This window comes from Cyprinus carpio, chromosome A11, assembly GCF_018340385.1.
Source record: "Cyprinus carpio isolate SPL01 chromosome A11, ASM1834038v1, whole genome shotgun sequence".
NCBI classification, from domain to species: Eukaryota; Metazoa; Chordata; class Actinopteri; order Cypriniformes; family Cyprinidae; genus Cyprinus; species Cyprinus carpio.
The window spans coordinates 4,837,389-4,853,787 of record NC_056582.1 but is presented as its reverse complement, the minus strand read 5'-3'; the positions used below and the strand labels follow the sequence as shown (position 1 = coordinate 4,853,787).

At 36.3% G+C, this 16,399-nt stretch overlaps 1 protein-coding gene across 1 annotated transcript in view; it reads right to left on the bottom strand.

Moving 5' to 3' along the window:
- The window catches only part of apc2 (APC regulator of WNT signaling pathway 2), a 40,935-nt gene that overhangs the window by 7,246 nt on the left and 17,290 nt on the right, over positions 1–16,399 (bottom strand). The window contains exons 3-14 of the mRNA XM_042766004.1: positions 10,689–10,779; positions 8,258–8,513; positions 6,339–6,447; positions 5,806–5,919; positions 5,334–5,429; positions 2,583–2,672; positions 1,600–1,981; positions 1,136–1,234; positions 874–1,013; positions 642–719; positions 362–478; positions 12–226 (exon numbers count right to left, since the gene is read on the bottom strand). Coding sequence (XP_042621938.1) covers positions 12–226; positions 362–478; positions 642–719; positions 874–1,013; positions 1,136–1,234; positions 1,600–1,981; positions 2,583–2,672; positions 5,334–5,429; positions 5,806–5,919; positions 6,339–6,447; positions 8,258–8,513; positions 10,689–10,779 — 1,787 coding nt within the window. The remainder of the gene's footprint in view (positions 1–11; positions 227–361; positions 479–641; positions 720–873; positions 1,014–1,135; positions 1,235–1,599; positions 1,982–2,582; positions 2,673–5,333; positions 5,430–5,805; positions 5,920–6,338; positions 6,448–8,257; positions 8,514–10,688; positions 10,780–16,399) is intronic.

The window sequence follows — 16,399 nt, the reverse complement described above, 5'->3', positions numbered from 1 at the left end:
AAACATGATACCTGTAATCATCTCGAGTAGCAATAAGGCTGGACACATTACGCAGGATACCTCCACCACTCTCAATAATGGCCAGTGAGTTTGTTTGGCAACGATAAGTCAAAGTGCTAACCAAAAAGCCAAGAGAACCATCAACAGAGCAAATTGCCACCTTATTCTCAGTGCTGTGTGCTGACAGGTTCCACAGTGCACTGAGCACACTCTTTAAAGTGGATTCCTATGGGGAAGACCAGACCATAAAAAATTACTGAGTGGTATTGGAGCACAAATGTCACCAATTTAATGGCTAAATCACTCATATTCAGATTTAGTGTATGTAAGAAATGGATATCATAGAAATGTTTGATTGTACCTTTGTAGCCTGCAGTGCACAAGTCATAAGTGCTGACACACTGCCGACATCTCTCAAAGCCCTCTTGCTGTTGATATCAGCACGCCATGACAAGTTTCTCAGTATACTTGACACTACCTAAAAGCAATGACAAATGACAAATCGCAGAGCTGTTGTGGGCCAAATAATTACAAATCACAGTAGCAAAAATACCAATAAAATGAGCTGTTGCATAATATTTGTCATACTAAAAGTTCATAAAGGAGTGATGCTTTGCTCTATGGAAAAGTAGCTTATGTACCTGCTGTAATTCCTCGCTATCAGATGCAAGCTGTGCAACAATGGCTTGAAGACAGTTTCTCTTTGAGCAAAGAGTAGCCTGGTAAAGTTGATAAAGAGCATTCTGTCAATGTCACTGTTTAAGTTATTATAAAGAAATGAGATGACTGTACAAATAAAAATGTTGTTTAACAACGCAATATTTTTCATTTTTATGTGATTCCACACTTGTATGCAATAATTTGAAAATTTACCTTATTTACAACATCTCCATATGTAAGATTAGTGAGTGCCATTCCTGCGTAACGCCGGAGGGCCATATTGATTGGCTCATTGTGCATACCATACATTTCTTGATCCAGCTGCATTAGCTCCGCAATGGCTTGCAGCCCCCCTAAAAGATGCATAAATAAGCTTCTTCACTTTGTTTTTACCTCACTGTAAATGTGCTTATTTACAACCACAGCATACACTCTATTGCTTTTTGGTCTTTTTAGAGACACTGTATTCATGTACCTAGTTCATTCATTGCCCTGCGGTACTCTTCCTCAAAAGATAGCTTCATTATTGCACACAAGGCCTGGCACATTTGGGGATCCACTGGCTCAGGTATTTCTGTGGATATCAAAGTAAATGTATACTTATATGAATCATTTTATGTTATGGGAACAGTATGTATGACAATATTTTTTTTTCAGAAAATCAGCAAAATATATTTTAATTAATAAATTAAAAAAACAAAAATCAAAATCACAATATAGAACCACTCTAGTTCATCTGATACTTAAAGTAAGTACTTATAAGAAAGTACTCTGATACTTATAAGTAAAGTGCTACACTACTTGTAACTTACATGCATAAACTGTCTTTTTGTTTGGAACTTGACATGTACACAAACCAAAGAATATGATTATTCATAACAAATGAATGGCAAGTCTCACAGTATATAGCACACTGACTATAACTTAACCAGGGCTCACCTGTGGTTTTGGCACCACCCGATGAGGGGATACTTAAATGGTTCTCAATCCAGTCCCAGCCATTCTCACAGTGTGAGCGGATCTGCTCTAGCACATGAAGAACTCTCATCTCGCGTCGTGCTTGGCCCTCATCTGGCTGTGAGTACACAATGTTGTGCAGGGCAGCACTGGCTCTGGAACGGGCTTCTCGACTATAGCCTCCTGTCCCAGCTGCCTCCCCAGTGCCACCCTCATGTAGTATTTGCACAAGCAGTGGGACGCATCCAGACTTGCGCATGGCAATGCAGCTTTCCTGTGAGCTTGACATTGCCAGGAGAGTGCGGGACATCTCCTCTCGATCTCTAGAGGCCAGCATGGACAGCAGCCAAAACACCATTTCCACCTGCAACACAAACACAATATAACTATAGCTGACATACACTGTACTGTCTTAGAGTTCATTATTGAACTATTGTTTTTGATTAATGCATGTTCAAAAAAAAAAAAAAAAAAAACTATATGAATACTGCACAGAAGGTCAGAAGTTAAATGCCAATGACTGAACATCCAATGTTGTGTTAAAATATAGTAAATTTAACAAAGGGACTGAACAGTTATATAGATATTTAGGTTAATTTAGGATATTTTGTGTATTATTTACAGCAAGATTTTTTATTCATTTATTTTTATATGATATTGATTTTAAAGGAAGCCATCAATTTGTTCTCCCAACTGCTTTTTTTATGTAAGGTTGAAGAGATGCTGGCACATATCTCAGCATCTCTGCCCAAAAGGAGGAAATATCCTGGGCAGATGGTCAGTCCATCACAGGACTAACACACAGTGCTGTACAGGCAACCATAATTGTTCAAATTTATTTTAATGTATTTATTAAAATATATTATGAAGTACAAATAGATAGACTGATGTGTTTACAGAAAGACAAATATTGCCCCTTAGTATAGAATTAAATTCTAACATGATCTGTATGGCAATGGTCTTACTTTGCTCCCTGCTTCTCCAGGGGCCTCCAAAGTACCAGCATTTGCGGTTTCCATGTCAGGCACAGATGCTTTGGAGAGGCACTCGGTGCTCTGTGGACACAGAGGGTATGGTTTATTATGTATATTGTATATATGTATATTGACTTAACACATTAATATTTATTAAAAAACCAAAGTACTGTAAATCTGTGCTGTATTTAGACTGATCCACACATAATCAGAGTGTATATATTCTTCAAAATAATGAGAAATGAAGACACTCAGCGGCTGTCAAACCTGAAGTGTCCTGAAAACAGAGAAACTTAATAGCATCGCCTTAACACCATTTAGAACCAGCTTAAAAACCATCAGCATCATTTGTTTCCATATGTAGCTTGGTTTAATATTGTGTACCCAGTGCTATGATATTCATATATTTTAATTCTAACTTACTGCCCAAATACCCCTTGAAGCCATTGATTTGTAGACTATTTTTCTGTTTAAAATCTGTTTCTGTTTGACTGAGCATGTGCACAACATTTGTATATGGAGAGTGAATCAGCACCAGAGCCAAAGTACTTGATTCATTCTTCCATGCCCAAACCCATCACTATGGCAACATTTGGCATCAGCTATAAATTCGATCTCTGGACAACTAAATTACAAGAAAGTTACTTGAAAGGAATTCTAGAGTCTTTAGCATATAATTTTGACAATTTTAAGAGCTCAATAAGTACTATCCAATTTATTTAAAACATTTGACCTAAATGGTCTTGTATACACACATTAATTGTGAACGTGAATTTATTTACAAAAACATTTGAATTAATTTTTATTATTTAATGTTGGACTGGACATTGAAGGAAAAGCAACAACTGAATGTCAAACATACATGTGAACTCCATCAGTACTGTTTAAAAAGTATATTGGTTAAGAAAGTCCAGAGTTGTAGTCGAGACAAAAGGTGCTTACTTTAATGAACATAAAATAATATTATTAATATTGTTGTTAGCATATAAGTTTGATTTGCTGAACTGTTTTGGTTACAGCATACTTTCACATACTTCCACTTAATTTCATAGTTTTGATGACTTTAATATTATCTCAAAATGTGCCAAATAGTAATAATGCAAAATGAGTTGAAGAGTCCAGTGACGGTCCCAAAATCTAAAGCTTTACTTCCTGCATATAAATTAAATGGCAACTTGTACTGCAGGTTTAATCATATCCTGATATTTTCATTTCAGATGTCTCAGCCTTATTAAACAGTAGGTTTGAAGAGCTTACTGTCAGTCTGAAACAGTGTCGAGCAGACAGAATCTGCGCTGTGATGGGAATCCCTTAGTCTCAGAGAGCTATGCTTCAAAATAACAACTTCCCAGTTACTGAGCAGCCAATAGGAGGCAGCTTGTGCGGGCATGCCCTATTTTCTGCTTAGCAACAATGAGTGCCAGCCTGTGCTGTGAGAGAGTGCCAGGTGAGACTGGGTGGACGTGAAGCTGTGCAGTGCAAAACAAATCCTAGTAGAATAACGCTTCTGATTCTCCTGCGTTCCATAAGTAAAACACTGAATTACACTAAAATAAAATTACAATAAATATTTAATATACAGTTTCATGTAACAGAGTATTTATGCTACACTATAGTGGAAACCACATACACTTTGGATTCATTGCTTAAGTGTTCCTGTTGCTCAGTAGTAGAGCATTTTTTTGTTAGTGGTGAAGGTTGTTGTTTGTTTTCCCAGGGAACACATGTTAGGTAAAAAATGTTAGCCTGAATGCACTGTAAGTTGCTTTGGATAAAAGTGTCTGCTAAATGCATAAATGTAAGACTAATTAATGATGATTACAATTTATCATGTTTTTAATTAAAATAAGCAACTGCTAGCAATGCAAAATCAACTTTACTTTTAGCTCTGTTATATAACGTATACGGTAATTCCCATTTACAACCTCCATCCATGACCTGAGCCATAAATATCACATTTTTAATGTGACTTTTCCAGCAGGCTGGTTCAGTCAACAATGTCCTCTGTGGTTTTGTGTTGCCCCGGCAATGCAAACCCTTAAGAGATTACAGTATCTATTAATTGTTCTGAGAATATGCCACTACTGAGAGAAAAATAACTTATTTTGTAACATTGTGATGTTCTTGTCTTTACTAAACTATTATACACTACAAATTATTATTATTATTCTTAGTAGTGGCAGTAGTAGTATTTTAAAAATTATTTTGTAGAATATTGTGAAAGAGAAATATTTTTTTGATTTTTGTTGTTTTTGTTTTATGTGTTATTATAATATAAAAATATATATATTTTTTTAATTTTATATATGATATAGATTTTTATAGCTTTCTCAGAATTAATTATTAATCAAGTAGTCTGATATTTTATCCTTGGACCAGTGTTGCCAAGTCTGCGGTTTTCCTGCAGAATTGGGCTTCTTTAACACTGTGGTAGGTTGTTTTTCATGTCCGGGGTTGAAGCGACCCCAATAACATGATATTTATCCCCTAAAATGCAAAATTTTATGTAAAACCTGGCAACCCTGCCTTGGACATTGTTTTATGGTTGCATGTCGGTTATTCTTCATAAACTCAACTTTGATTTAGTAGACAAAATGGTTTTAAATATTAATAATGTTTTAAAATGAAACTGTTTCACTTATTTAAACGTTTTAAGACTTTTTATTATTTGTTATTATTGCGAGCATCACAGTTAAATTTTATGATTCAGGCTCAGATGGAGGACAGGGGTGTATGTGTCACCTGAGTCTCTGGCAGAGCACTCTTCTCTTGAGGACCACGCGAGCTCTGGGCCTCCTGAAGCTCTTTCTCCAGCTGCTCCAATCGAGCAACACGGATCTGAAACATGCACAGTAATTCATATTCATATGAACATTTGAATGCATACTTTCAGAGAACATTATCATACACCATTTTATCATACAGATCTATTATCTCTGCTAAAAAGCTCAGTTTAGCAATGCAGTTCATCAAACCTTGGCTGATTGACTAAGGATGTCTTCTTTGTAAGGGTAGTTAAAAAGCCTGGTTGGGAACACCAGCATCCAAAACACAATGTAAGCTGTGCTGGATGTTTGAGTGGTAGTATTGTGGTTCAGGTCAAGTGTTGACAAAAGCATGACGCGTTTGTGACTGACACGTGACATTTAAGCTGGATTTACAACTGGATCTTTGTTGATGAAAACGTGGTCTTAAATCTATAATCTGCTCTTACTTGTGTTCTCTGAACCATCTCGTCACTGGTGCCGAAACGTTCCTCCATCACAGAGCGCAGTTGTTGAGCTTCAAACTCCAGCTGCTGACGAATAAAATCCACCTGTATGGAGAACTGTGAAGCACAGAAAAATGCCCAGATATCATTTGTACTGCATGCATACTATTGTTTTTACCATTCAAATAAAGATCAAACCTCTAGAGACATGAAAAAGACTTACAGACTGAACAAACCATTCCATAAAAACATATTTAAACAACATGCTTTTTGTATGGATTCAATGCAAAAAAATAAAAAAAATAAATAATAATTCATAGGTTTGGAACAACATTCTATTAGTAAATAATGACAGAATTTTCATTTTTGGCTGAAATATTTCTTTAAGAATCAAACTAAACAAGGGCATTACCTGATTCAAAAAATCTAGGTTTAGGACAATCTGTGGCCATTAGCAGTAAAACCAGGTGACCTCATTTTTGGCTACAGATGCACACAGTCCCGTCAGTGAGTAATTGGGGTGGAAGGCTGCTTACCGTATCAAGCCGCGGCAGTTCAGCCAGTCTCTGAGACAAGCCTTGCAGCTGTGAGTAATACCACCGCCGCTCTCTCTCCTCTTTCTCTATTTCACTCAGCAACATGGACCTAAAACACACAAACACACTTCTGAAACCTGAAATTACTGCACTAAGTCAGCGTTGGGCAGATCACTTTTGTGAGTGTCAATTTAAATAGAATTGGCCACAGACCACAGTATGTTCAAATAGTTTAACTGAATTGAATTTTTTATTACATATTTTTATTACTAAGGAGTTTTATTGTTCCTTTTGTTGTGACAAATTTTGAATAATCACTGATTATGCATATTTATTCCTTGGTATGTAGAATACTTGTTAATACACATACTACTATTCAAAAGTTTGGGGTCTGTTTTGATTGATTATTTATAAATATATGCATTAATTATTAATGTATTATTTATTAATAGATTTATTAATGTTTTTGAAAGAAGTCTCTTATGTTAAAATTAAGGTTTTTATTCAAATCAAAATACAGTAAAATCAAAAATACAATAAAAACAATAATATTGTGAAATTACAATTTAAAACAACAGTTTTCTATTTTAATATATTTTAAAATTTAATTTATTTCTGTGATGGCTGAATTTTTAGCATCGTTACTTCAGTCTTCAGTGTCACATGATCTTTCAGAAATCATAATTTCTCTGTACTTAAGTACAATTTCTTATTATTATAAGGGTTGAAAATGGTTGTGATGCTTAATAATTTTTTTGGAAACGATATATATACAGGGGTGCAAATAATTTTTTCAGCCTGGTTCTCATAAGAGAACCTGGAGATTTGGTTTGGTCCTCACACTGCATATAGCATGACCCATTAAATATAACTATACAAAATGTATTAATAAAAGTTATAATATTATTGCACTTTATTATTTAGTACTTCAGGTTTTTTTAAAATAATAAACTAAATAATAATGTGTAATAATATTATTAAAGATAAAAGGTAGGCCTAGTATTAAATACAAATACAGTTATTTTATAGTAAACTTAAAAATAAAATGCTAATATTTACTACTACTTTCTTTGTTTGCCTCTTTAAGAAGAATCGCTTTAAATATTCCCCAATTGTAAGTCGCTTTGGATAAGAGTCTAAAAATAAATATATAAAATCGTTTTCATCATTTTCAAACTTAAAATCAGCAGGCTTTTATTTTGGCGGGTTGCTGGCAAGTAAGTTTACGCACTTCCGGATTTAGCGCTGCTGTGCTGATTAAAGAGTGTCAGTGAATGAATGTCACAGTTTTGTATAGTGCTTTGAAAAAGGCATGGGATAGCCTAGATTCATGCTTTCAGTTTGAAAAGAAATCTTATACAGTTTGTCAGTCTAAAATGGTAATTGTGTATTAACAGCTGTCAACCATGTCGGTACGCAAATGCGATGTCAGAACTTATTTAACGAATATAGCGCATTTTTTATTTTGGTTGCGCATGCGGACCTGCGGACCACTTATGTGCACCCCCTGTATATATATATATATAAATATATATATATATATATATATATATTATATATATATATATATATATATATATATATATATATATATATATATTTAGCATTCCTTCATGAATAGGATGCTTAAAAGAACACCATTTAGTTGATGTGTATATGCATTTATTTATTCTTTTATTATTATTATTATTATTCTTTGTTCTGTTGCATTTTTTTTTCCATAACAAAATGTTAAGAAATGCATATAATAAAATATCTTTAAGTTGTATGAATTTCAAATTTACAATTTTGACTAGCAATAGAAAGTAATTATGGTTCATGGATGTTACCTAAACTAAAGGCCACTGGTTATTAAAGAGGACAAACCCTCTAAGGGAAAATGAGACAGCTGATTAGAGTTTTTGATGTGATGATCTCACCTCTCTTTACAGAGATCCTCTAAGTGCTGGGCAGTGACACGGCCCTCTCCAGTCACCTGATGAGGGTGCACGGCTGTGCCCTCTCCAGATGCAGATGAGGACTGGCGGGACGGTGGACAGACGGGACTCCTGGCTCTGCCGATGCTCAGTCTCTCTTCACCGTCTCCTACCTGGCTAGCCATCGTCTCTGGAAACACACGCAGGTTGTGAGGCTGGTACTTGAGCTCGTAGTAGTTGGTCAAGTCCATATGTAGCTCTAGAAAAACAATGAAAGTCAAAGATTTTATTATTTTTAGGTCTTTTATAGACTCTTTAATTTCTTTTGTTGACAATTGGTTGATTCATTAATTTTAATCGTTCTTCATTTTGATTAACCAATAACAATTCTTAAATCCAAAGACTGATCTTTAAGTCTATGCTGTTTCCTGGTAATGCGTGAACATAATTTTACTAAAACTTATTTATAGCGTGCCTGCTATCCCAAAAATCACAGTAAGCTTTGCTACTTTCAAATTCTATTAGCAATTTTCTAATAAACACTTCAAACAATAAAAGCCAGAGTAAAAGATGGCATTAAAACAACTTGTAAACAATGTGACATAACGAAGGGCGCATTAACGCATGGGCTTTAACGGGCTGAAGCCCAGGGACCTACACTTGGGAGGGGCCTACTGGCTGCAGGTAAATTATTTTTTATTTTTCGAATAATTAGTTGTATATATGGGTGTTTGCAGCATTCTGTAAACAAACTCACACACCCATATTCAGCGATGCCCTGCTTGCAGTATATGTAGTGAATAGTTCAGTTTAGGTTTTGTACACACAGTTTGTATGTTCCACCGATATACTGTGAGCAGAATGCACTAGTAAAGAAGCAGTTAGCAACCACCAAATAGCCCACATTTATGCCAATTTGCCAAGTTATAGTTTCGATCTAATAATGATGAATAATAAATATTTTGTGTAATTTTTTTTTTTAAATCATACCTGTAAACACACATTTCGGCCAGTAATGTTTTCATGGCATTTTCTTTTCATATTACCTCTGTATAATGCCAGTAATAACAATGTTTAATGTAAATGCTTTAATTCTGCTGCTCCACAAGCGCCACCTTCTGGCAAAGAGTGAATTTGCATACTCACTTATTTTCATATTTTAAGCAGAACAGTTCTGTAAAAAAAAAAAAAAAAAACTCTAGGGTAGGGGGCCTACCGTAATGCTGTTGCACAAGGGTCTCTGGTTATCTCAAGTTGCCCCTTATGTTTTGCCATTCATAATATAAATATAACATATGCACAATATTCAATATTATATTTTTACTTAACCTTCACTTAGTGATGTCTCCTTTATTTAATGTATGTTAAATATTAAAACGTTTTTATGACAGCCACAGTTTATATTTTGTACACTGTAGAATGCAAAACCAAATTATATGATTAAAAAGTTGATATACAAACTGCCTTATGTGCAGTTTGAATGTTTGTACACAGATTTTTTGTTTGTTGATTATTATATCTAAAAATAAATAGCAATTTAATTTAAAGGTTTGGACCTAGCCTTTAATATTACAGCAATGTACCAACTGACAGGGTTCCCTTTATAGTTACAACGTTAGTTGAGAGATTGTTTTCCTTAAGAAAATTGACATGTACTGTACCTGATATACAGAATATCCAACTGATACTGAATCGATTCAAGTGCTTATGAACTAAAATGGAAATGACTTGTGAAATCTTTGTCAGTAGCCAGTAAATCTAAATGAGAACCAGTTCTCTGTTTCCATCCTAGCAACGTCACTATGGTGTTGTTATACATACAGTTGCCGGGAAAGGTATGTGAATCGGATTATCATAAAATTTGATCTGATCTTCAGCTAAGTTGCAATGCATAACCAGAAAAATAAAGTTGCTTTAAAAAATAACAAAAGCAATTTTCATCAGTAATAAAATGGCTATGATAGAAGAAAAAAACCTTTGCTGAGATACCGTGGCATGTCCTCAGTAGAGTTTTGAGTTTTTGCAAAGAGGAATATTACAAAATTTCTTGACTGTTGTGCAGTTCTGATCTGCAATTACAGGACACGTTTGGTGTAGGTTAAATAAACCCAAAGAAGCAGTTATTAAATCCACTGTGTTCAACAAAGCCATGTAACTTAAGATTTTTTTGTATGACTTGTTTAAACTTCAAATTAAATTTGACTGAATTCTATAAACTATTCTATAAAGGTATTCTCAATACCTGTTTAATTCAGTGTTATTTTTATGGTAGTTAATCATATAAATTTTGTGTAAAATATCTTGTTAATTTTTCAAAAAACATCATTAAATAACTAAAGATTAAGAAATAAATATATTACAATTAAAAGCTAAATGCCACAGTTAAAGGAACGGCAACAGCTATGTAGAGAAGTGGACAGATTTCCTGCAGTACCTTTGAGCTGGTCCAGCACATCAGTTCTGCCTGAAGAGGCAAGAGTTCCGGCCTCCTGCTCCAGTTTACTCTGCAGTTGCCTCAGAACCTCCTATTACAGCAGCAACAACACAAATAAATAAAATGAATAAATAAATAAACAGCCGACAGTCTTGTCAGTAGAGTTCAGTTTAGCAAAAAACTCATGCATGCAGAACTCATGCATTTCAAAGCAAAAAGAGAAACCAGATGACCTCATCTTTATAATGCATGCATCAGCTCGGTTTGAGGGGAGAACTGATTGTGAGAGTGAAAAAGATTTGGCAGGGATTACACTCAGCATCTGGGCATGTGGGCCACAGTGGAATCATGGGATATTGAATATGACCCATGGATCACCTATAATCTCATGAAAACAGTTGCTGAATCAGTTTCAATCGATGCTTTTTGTGTAGAGAAAGGCTTAGAGCATTTCCACTCTACAAATACAAGAATCCTCAGAGTATGAGCTGTATTTTTTTAAAATGGATCGTTAAAGGGATAGTTCACCCAAAAACCTGTCTTCATTTACTCACCTTCATGCTGTTTTAAACCTGTATGCATTTCTTTTTTTTCTGAAGGAACACAAAAGATGATATTCTGAATAATATTTCAGTGTTTTTTGGTTAATACTGCACAATGAAAGTCAATGGGGTCAAATTTTGGTTGGACTCCAGCAAACATCAAAGTATCTTCTTTTGTGTTCCACAGAATAAATAATTTTAATGAATATTGGATATATATATATATATATATATATATATATATATATATATATATATATAATTACTTTGAAGTATGTAAATACAACAAACATTTGTAGAATTATTATATATGAATATTGGAACTGTTACCATTTGAAGTTAGTAACTATCTCTAAGTCAAACTAAAATTGACAGAACAAAGCTCTTGATTCCTAATGAGCTCTTTAGGGGTTTTATTCCCAGTAGGATTAATGTCTCCATGCAGTTAAACTGACAAAAACAGGCACGAATCTGTGTTATTCAACCTACACACAACCTTTTAAGTGTATTTCCTCATCTGAGGAATTTCAGTGCCATCTTCAGATGTTTGTTTTTGTGATTTCATGCGCAGAATCATTTAATATGAACAGGAAAAAGACACTCCCATTTTACTGGAACTCGAAAGCTGAACCGACATCAAGCTCATGTAACACATCAAACATTCTACAATTTAAGACACCGAGTCAATAATAAAATTAGCTCCATGGTCTAATGGTTGCCTTCCCTGCTCAACTGAGAGCTGTAATGGGCAACAGTGATTTAAAAATGTGCTCAAACATCATTCAGCTTAGGACATTCATCATTAAAATCTCCAGACATTTGTCAGGGCTGAGACAAACCGGTGCAATGGAGACTCAGTCCTCACCACAGGGATCTACCCTTCACACTGCTCAAAGGAATTTTTTTTTTTTTTTTTTACAATGTAAATGTTATAGAGGGGTCATATAATCTATTATTATCTCTCTTTTGAAATACATATGAAAACTTGGTCTATGAAAACTAAATGTTTCAAATTTTCTCCACAGCCCAAAAAGACACTTTATTTAAACTAAGCCTGGCCACATTTACACATTAACAATGACTGTTTGGTGTTCAGAAACAAGACCATCTATTTAATGATGTAATATAATATAATATAGGTGCATCTCAATAAATTAGAATGTCGTGGAAAAGTTCATTTATTTCAGTAATTCAACTCAAATTGTGAAACTCGTGTATTAAATAAATTCAGTGCACACAGACTGAAGTAGTTTAAGTCTTTGGTTCTTTTAATTGTGATGATTTTGGCTCACATTTAACAAAAACCCACCAATCTCAACAAATTAGAATACTTCATAAGACCAATAAAAAAAAAAAAAAAAAAAAAAACATTTTTAGTGAATTGTTGGCCTTCTGGAAAGTATGTTCATTTACTGTACATGCACTCAGTACTTGGTAGGGGCTCATTTTGCTTTAATTACTGCATCAATTCGGCGTGGCATGGAGGTGATCAGTTTGTGGCACTGCCGAGGTGGTATGGAAGCCCAGGTTTCTTTGACAGTGGCCTTCAGCTCATCTGCATTTTTTGGTCTTTTGTTTCTCATTTTCCTCTTGACAATACCCTATAGATTCTCCATGGGGTTCAGGTCTGGTGAGTTTGCTGACCAGTCAAGCACACCAACACCATGGTCATTTAACCAACTTTTGGTGCTTTTGGCAGTGTGGGCAGGTGCCAAATCCTGCTGGAAAATTAAATCAGCATCTTCAAAAAGCTGGTCAGCAGAAGGAAGCATGAAGTGCTGCAAAATTTCTTGGTAAACGGGTGCAGTGACTTTGGTTTTCAAAAAACACAATGGACCCAACACCAGCAGATAACATTGCACCCTAAATCATCACAGACTGTTGAAACTTAACACTGGACTTCAATCAACTTGGGCTATGAGCTTCTCCACCCTTCCTCCAGACTCTAGTACCTTGGTTTCCAAATGAAACACAAAACTTGCTCTCATCTGAAAAGAGGACTTTGGACCACTGGCAACATTCCAGTTCTTCTTCTCCTTAGCCCAAGTAAGACGATCTGACGTTGTCTGTGGTTCAGGAGTGGCTTAACAAGAGGAATATGACAACTGTAGCCAAATTCCTTGACACGTCTGTGTGTAGTGGCTCTTGATGCCTTGACCCCAGCCTCAGTCCATTCCTTGTAAAGTTCACTCAAATTCTTGAATCAATTTTGCTTGACAATCCTCATAAGGGTGCGGTTATCTCGGTTGGTTGTGCATCTTTTTCTTCCACACTTTTTCCTTCCACTCAACTTTCTGTTAACATGCTTGGATACAGCTTTCTGTGAACAGCCAGCTTCTTTGGCAATGAATGTTTGTGGTTTACCCTCCTTGTGAAGGGTGTCAATGATGGTCTTCTGGACAACTGTCAGATCAGTAGTCTTTCCCCTGATTGTGTAGCCTAGTGAACCAAACTGAGAGACCATTTTGAAGGCTCAGGAAACCTTTGCAGGTGTTTTGAGGGGGGACTAGAACAGGCTCTCATACTAGGTTGTTCGAAAAAGACATTATTTTTCACGTATCTTACATTATTACAACACCTCTCTCCCCAGTCTGGTATGAGCGGCTCAAATAGTTCCTATATCAAATGAAGGCCTGCTTTCTGAAATACCAAATGTGCTTTGATTGGTTAGCTGGGTCAGTGTGTGTTGTGATCGGCAGCACTCGGCACCTGGTTGGGAAATGTCATGCCCCTTACCATAGTGTGAGCTTCAGTGTAAATATTGTGTCAAAATCAAATCAATTTGAGAGTGATTTAAACCCAGATGATTGTAATCACTCAAAGCTTGTTTGTCTTGGGAACACTAGCGTGTCTCCGACATAACGATAACACTCGTTGTCTTCTCTAGTGCAGCTCAACCAGGTCTCGTCCCATTCGTCAATATTTGTGATATCACAAATCCTGGAAAATGTAGTCCAAACAAGTTGTTCGCTTTAGTTTTTGAAAAGTGATTACTGTTAAATAAAATATCTCCTTCTGAATTGGACTTTGAGCTTTGTAACTTTGCGGATCTTTTTTTATGCTCAAACAGCAACATTACAGACTAACGAAAGTTGAAAAAGTGAAAAAGCATAATAGCACCCCTTTAAATGCATAGCAGCACAAAAGAGCCAATAATTGTACCCCAGGCTAGAAAATTAAATGATGAAATGAACCCTTTGGATTGTAAATTTTGTGTCTCTGTTTTTGTGTGTGTGTGTGTTTGGTTACAACACTTCTTTCTATCCCAGTTTTATTTGTAAAGCAACAATTTCAGTCTTTCATAGGTTTCACAGTGTAAACCTCCAAATCTACAATCCTGCTCCTGAAGAGCTACTGTCCTGCAGACTTCAATATACCTGTCTGTAATTCTGAAGTAACCCTGAACACCTTGATTAGTTGTTTAGGTGATTAGGTGTTTAATTGTGGTTGGAAATCTGCAGGATGGTATTGCTCCAGGAGCAGGGTTGGAGACCCCTGGTGTAAAGTATCTGTGGTGCTTTCAAAACATTGATTTTTGTTAGAGCAATTCAACATGTCAACTTAATGTATACTGAACAAAATTATAAACACAACACTTTTGTTTTTGCCCCCTTTTTTCATCAGCTGAACTCAAAGATCTAAGACTTTTTCTATGTACACAAAAGGCCTGTTTCTCTTAAATATTGTTCACAAATCTGTCTAAATCTGTGTTAGTGAGCACTTCTCCTTTGCCGAGATAATCCATCCACCTCACAGGTGTGGTATATCAAGATACTGATTAGACAGCATGATTATTGCAAAGGTGTGCCTTAGGCTGGCCACAATAAAAGCCCACTCTAAAATGTGCAGTTTTACTGTATTAGGGGATCTGAAACCAGTCAGTATCTGGTGTGACAACCATTTGCCTCACGCAGTGCAACATATCTCCTTCGCATAGGTTGTTGATTGTGGCCTTTGGAATGTTGGTCCACTCCTCTTCAATGGCTGTGCGAAGTTGCTGGATGTTGGCAGGAACTGGAACACGCTGTCGTATACGCCGATCCAGAGCATCCCAAACATGCTCAATGGGTGACATGTCCGGTGAGTTATGCTGGGCATGCAAGAACTGGGATGTTTTCAGTTTCCAGGAATTGTGTAGAGATCCTTGCAACGTGGGGCCGTGCATTATCATCCTGCAACATGAGGTGATGGTCGTGGATGAATGGCACAACAATGGGCCTCAGGATCTCATCACGGTATCTCTGTGCATTCAAAATGCCTCAATAAAATGCACCTGTGTTCATTGTCCATAACATACGCCTGCCCATACCATAACCCCACCGACACCATGGGCCATTCGATCCACAATGTTGACATCAGCAAACCGCTCACCCACATGACGCCATACACGCTGTCTGCCATCTGCCCTGTACAGTGAAAACCCAGATTCATCCGTGAAGAGAACACCTCTCCAAAGTGCCAGACCCACTCAAGTCAGTAACGACGACAAACTGCAGTCAGGTCGAGACCCTGATGAGGACAATGAGCATGCAGATGAGCTTCTCTGAGATGGTTTCTGACAGTTTGTGCAGAAATTCTTTGGTTATGCAAACCGATTGTTGCAGCAGCAGTCCGGGTGACTGGTCTCAGATGATCTTGTAGGTGAAGATGCTGTATGTGGAGGTCCTGGGCTGGTGTGGTTTCACGTGGTCTGTGGTTGTGAGGCCGGTTGGATGTACTGCCAAATTCTCTAAAACGCCTTTGGAGATGGCTTATGGTAGAGAAATGAACATTCAATTTATGGGCAACAGCTCTGTGGGACATTCCTGCAGTCAGCATGCCAATTGTATGCTCCCTCAAAACTTGCGGCATCTGTGGCATTGTGCTGTGTGAAAAACTTCACATTTTAGAGTGGCCTTTTATTGTGCCTAGCCTAAGGCACACCTGTGCAATAATCATGCTGTCTAATCAGCATTTTGATATGCCACACCTGTGAGGTGTGGCATATCTCGGCAAAGGAGAAGTGCTCACTAACACAGATTTAGAGAATTGTTTAAAAGTGTAGAGTTTATAGCAAATCAGCCTGGTGGAAACTTTTGGAAATGGCTTGATTATTATTTTTGCAATTCTGTTTTGGCCAACATCATTCCCAAAGATTATTCTGAGCTTGTGTAACAGTTTCTGTTTTAT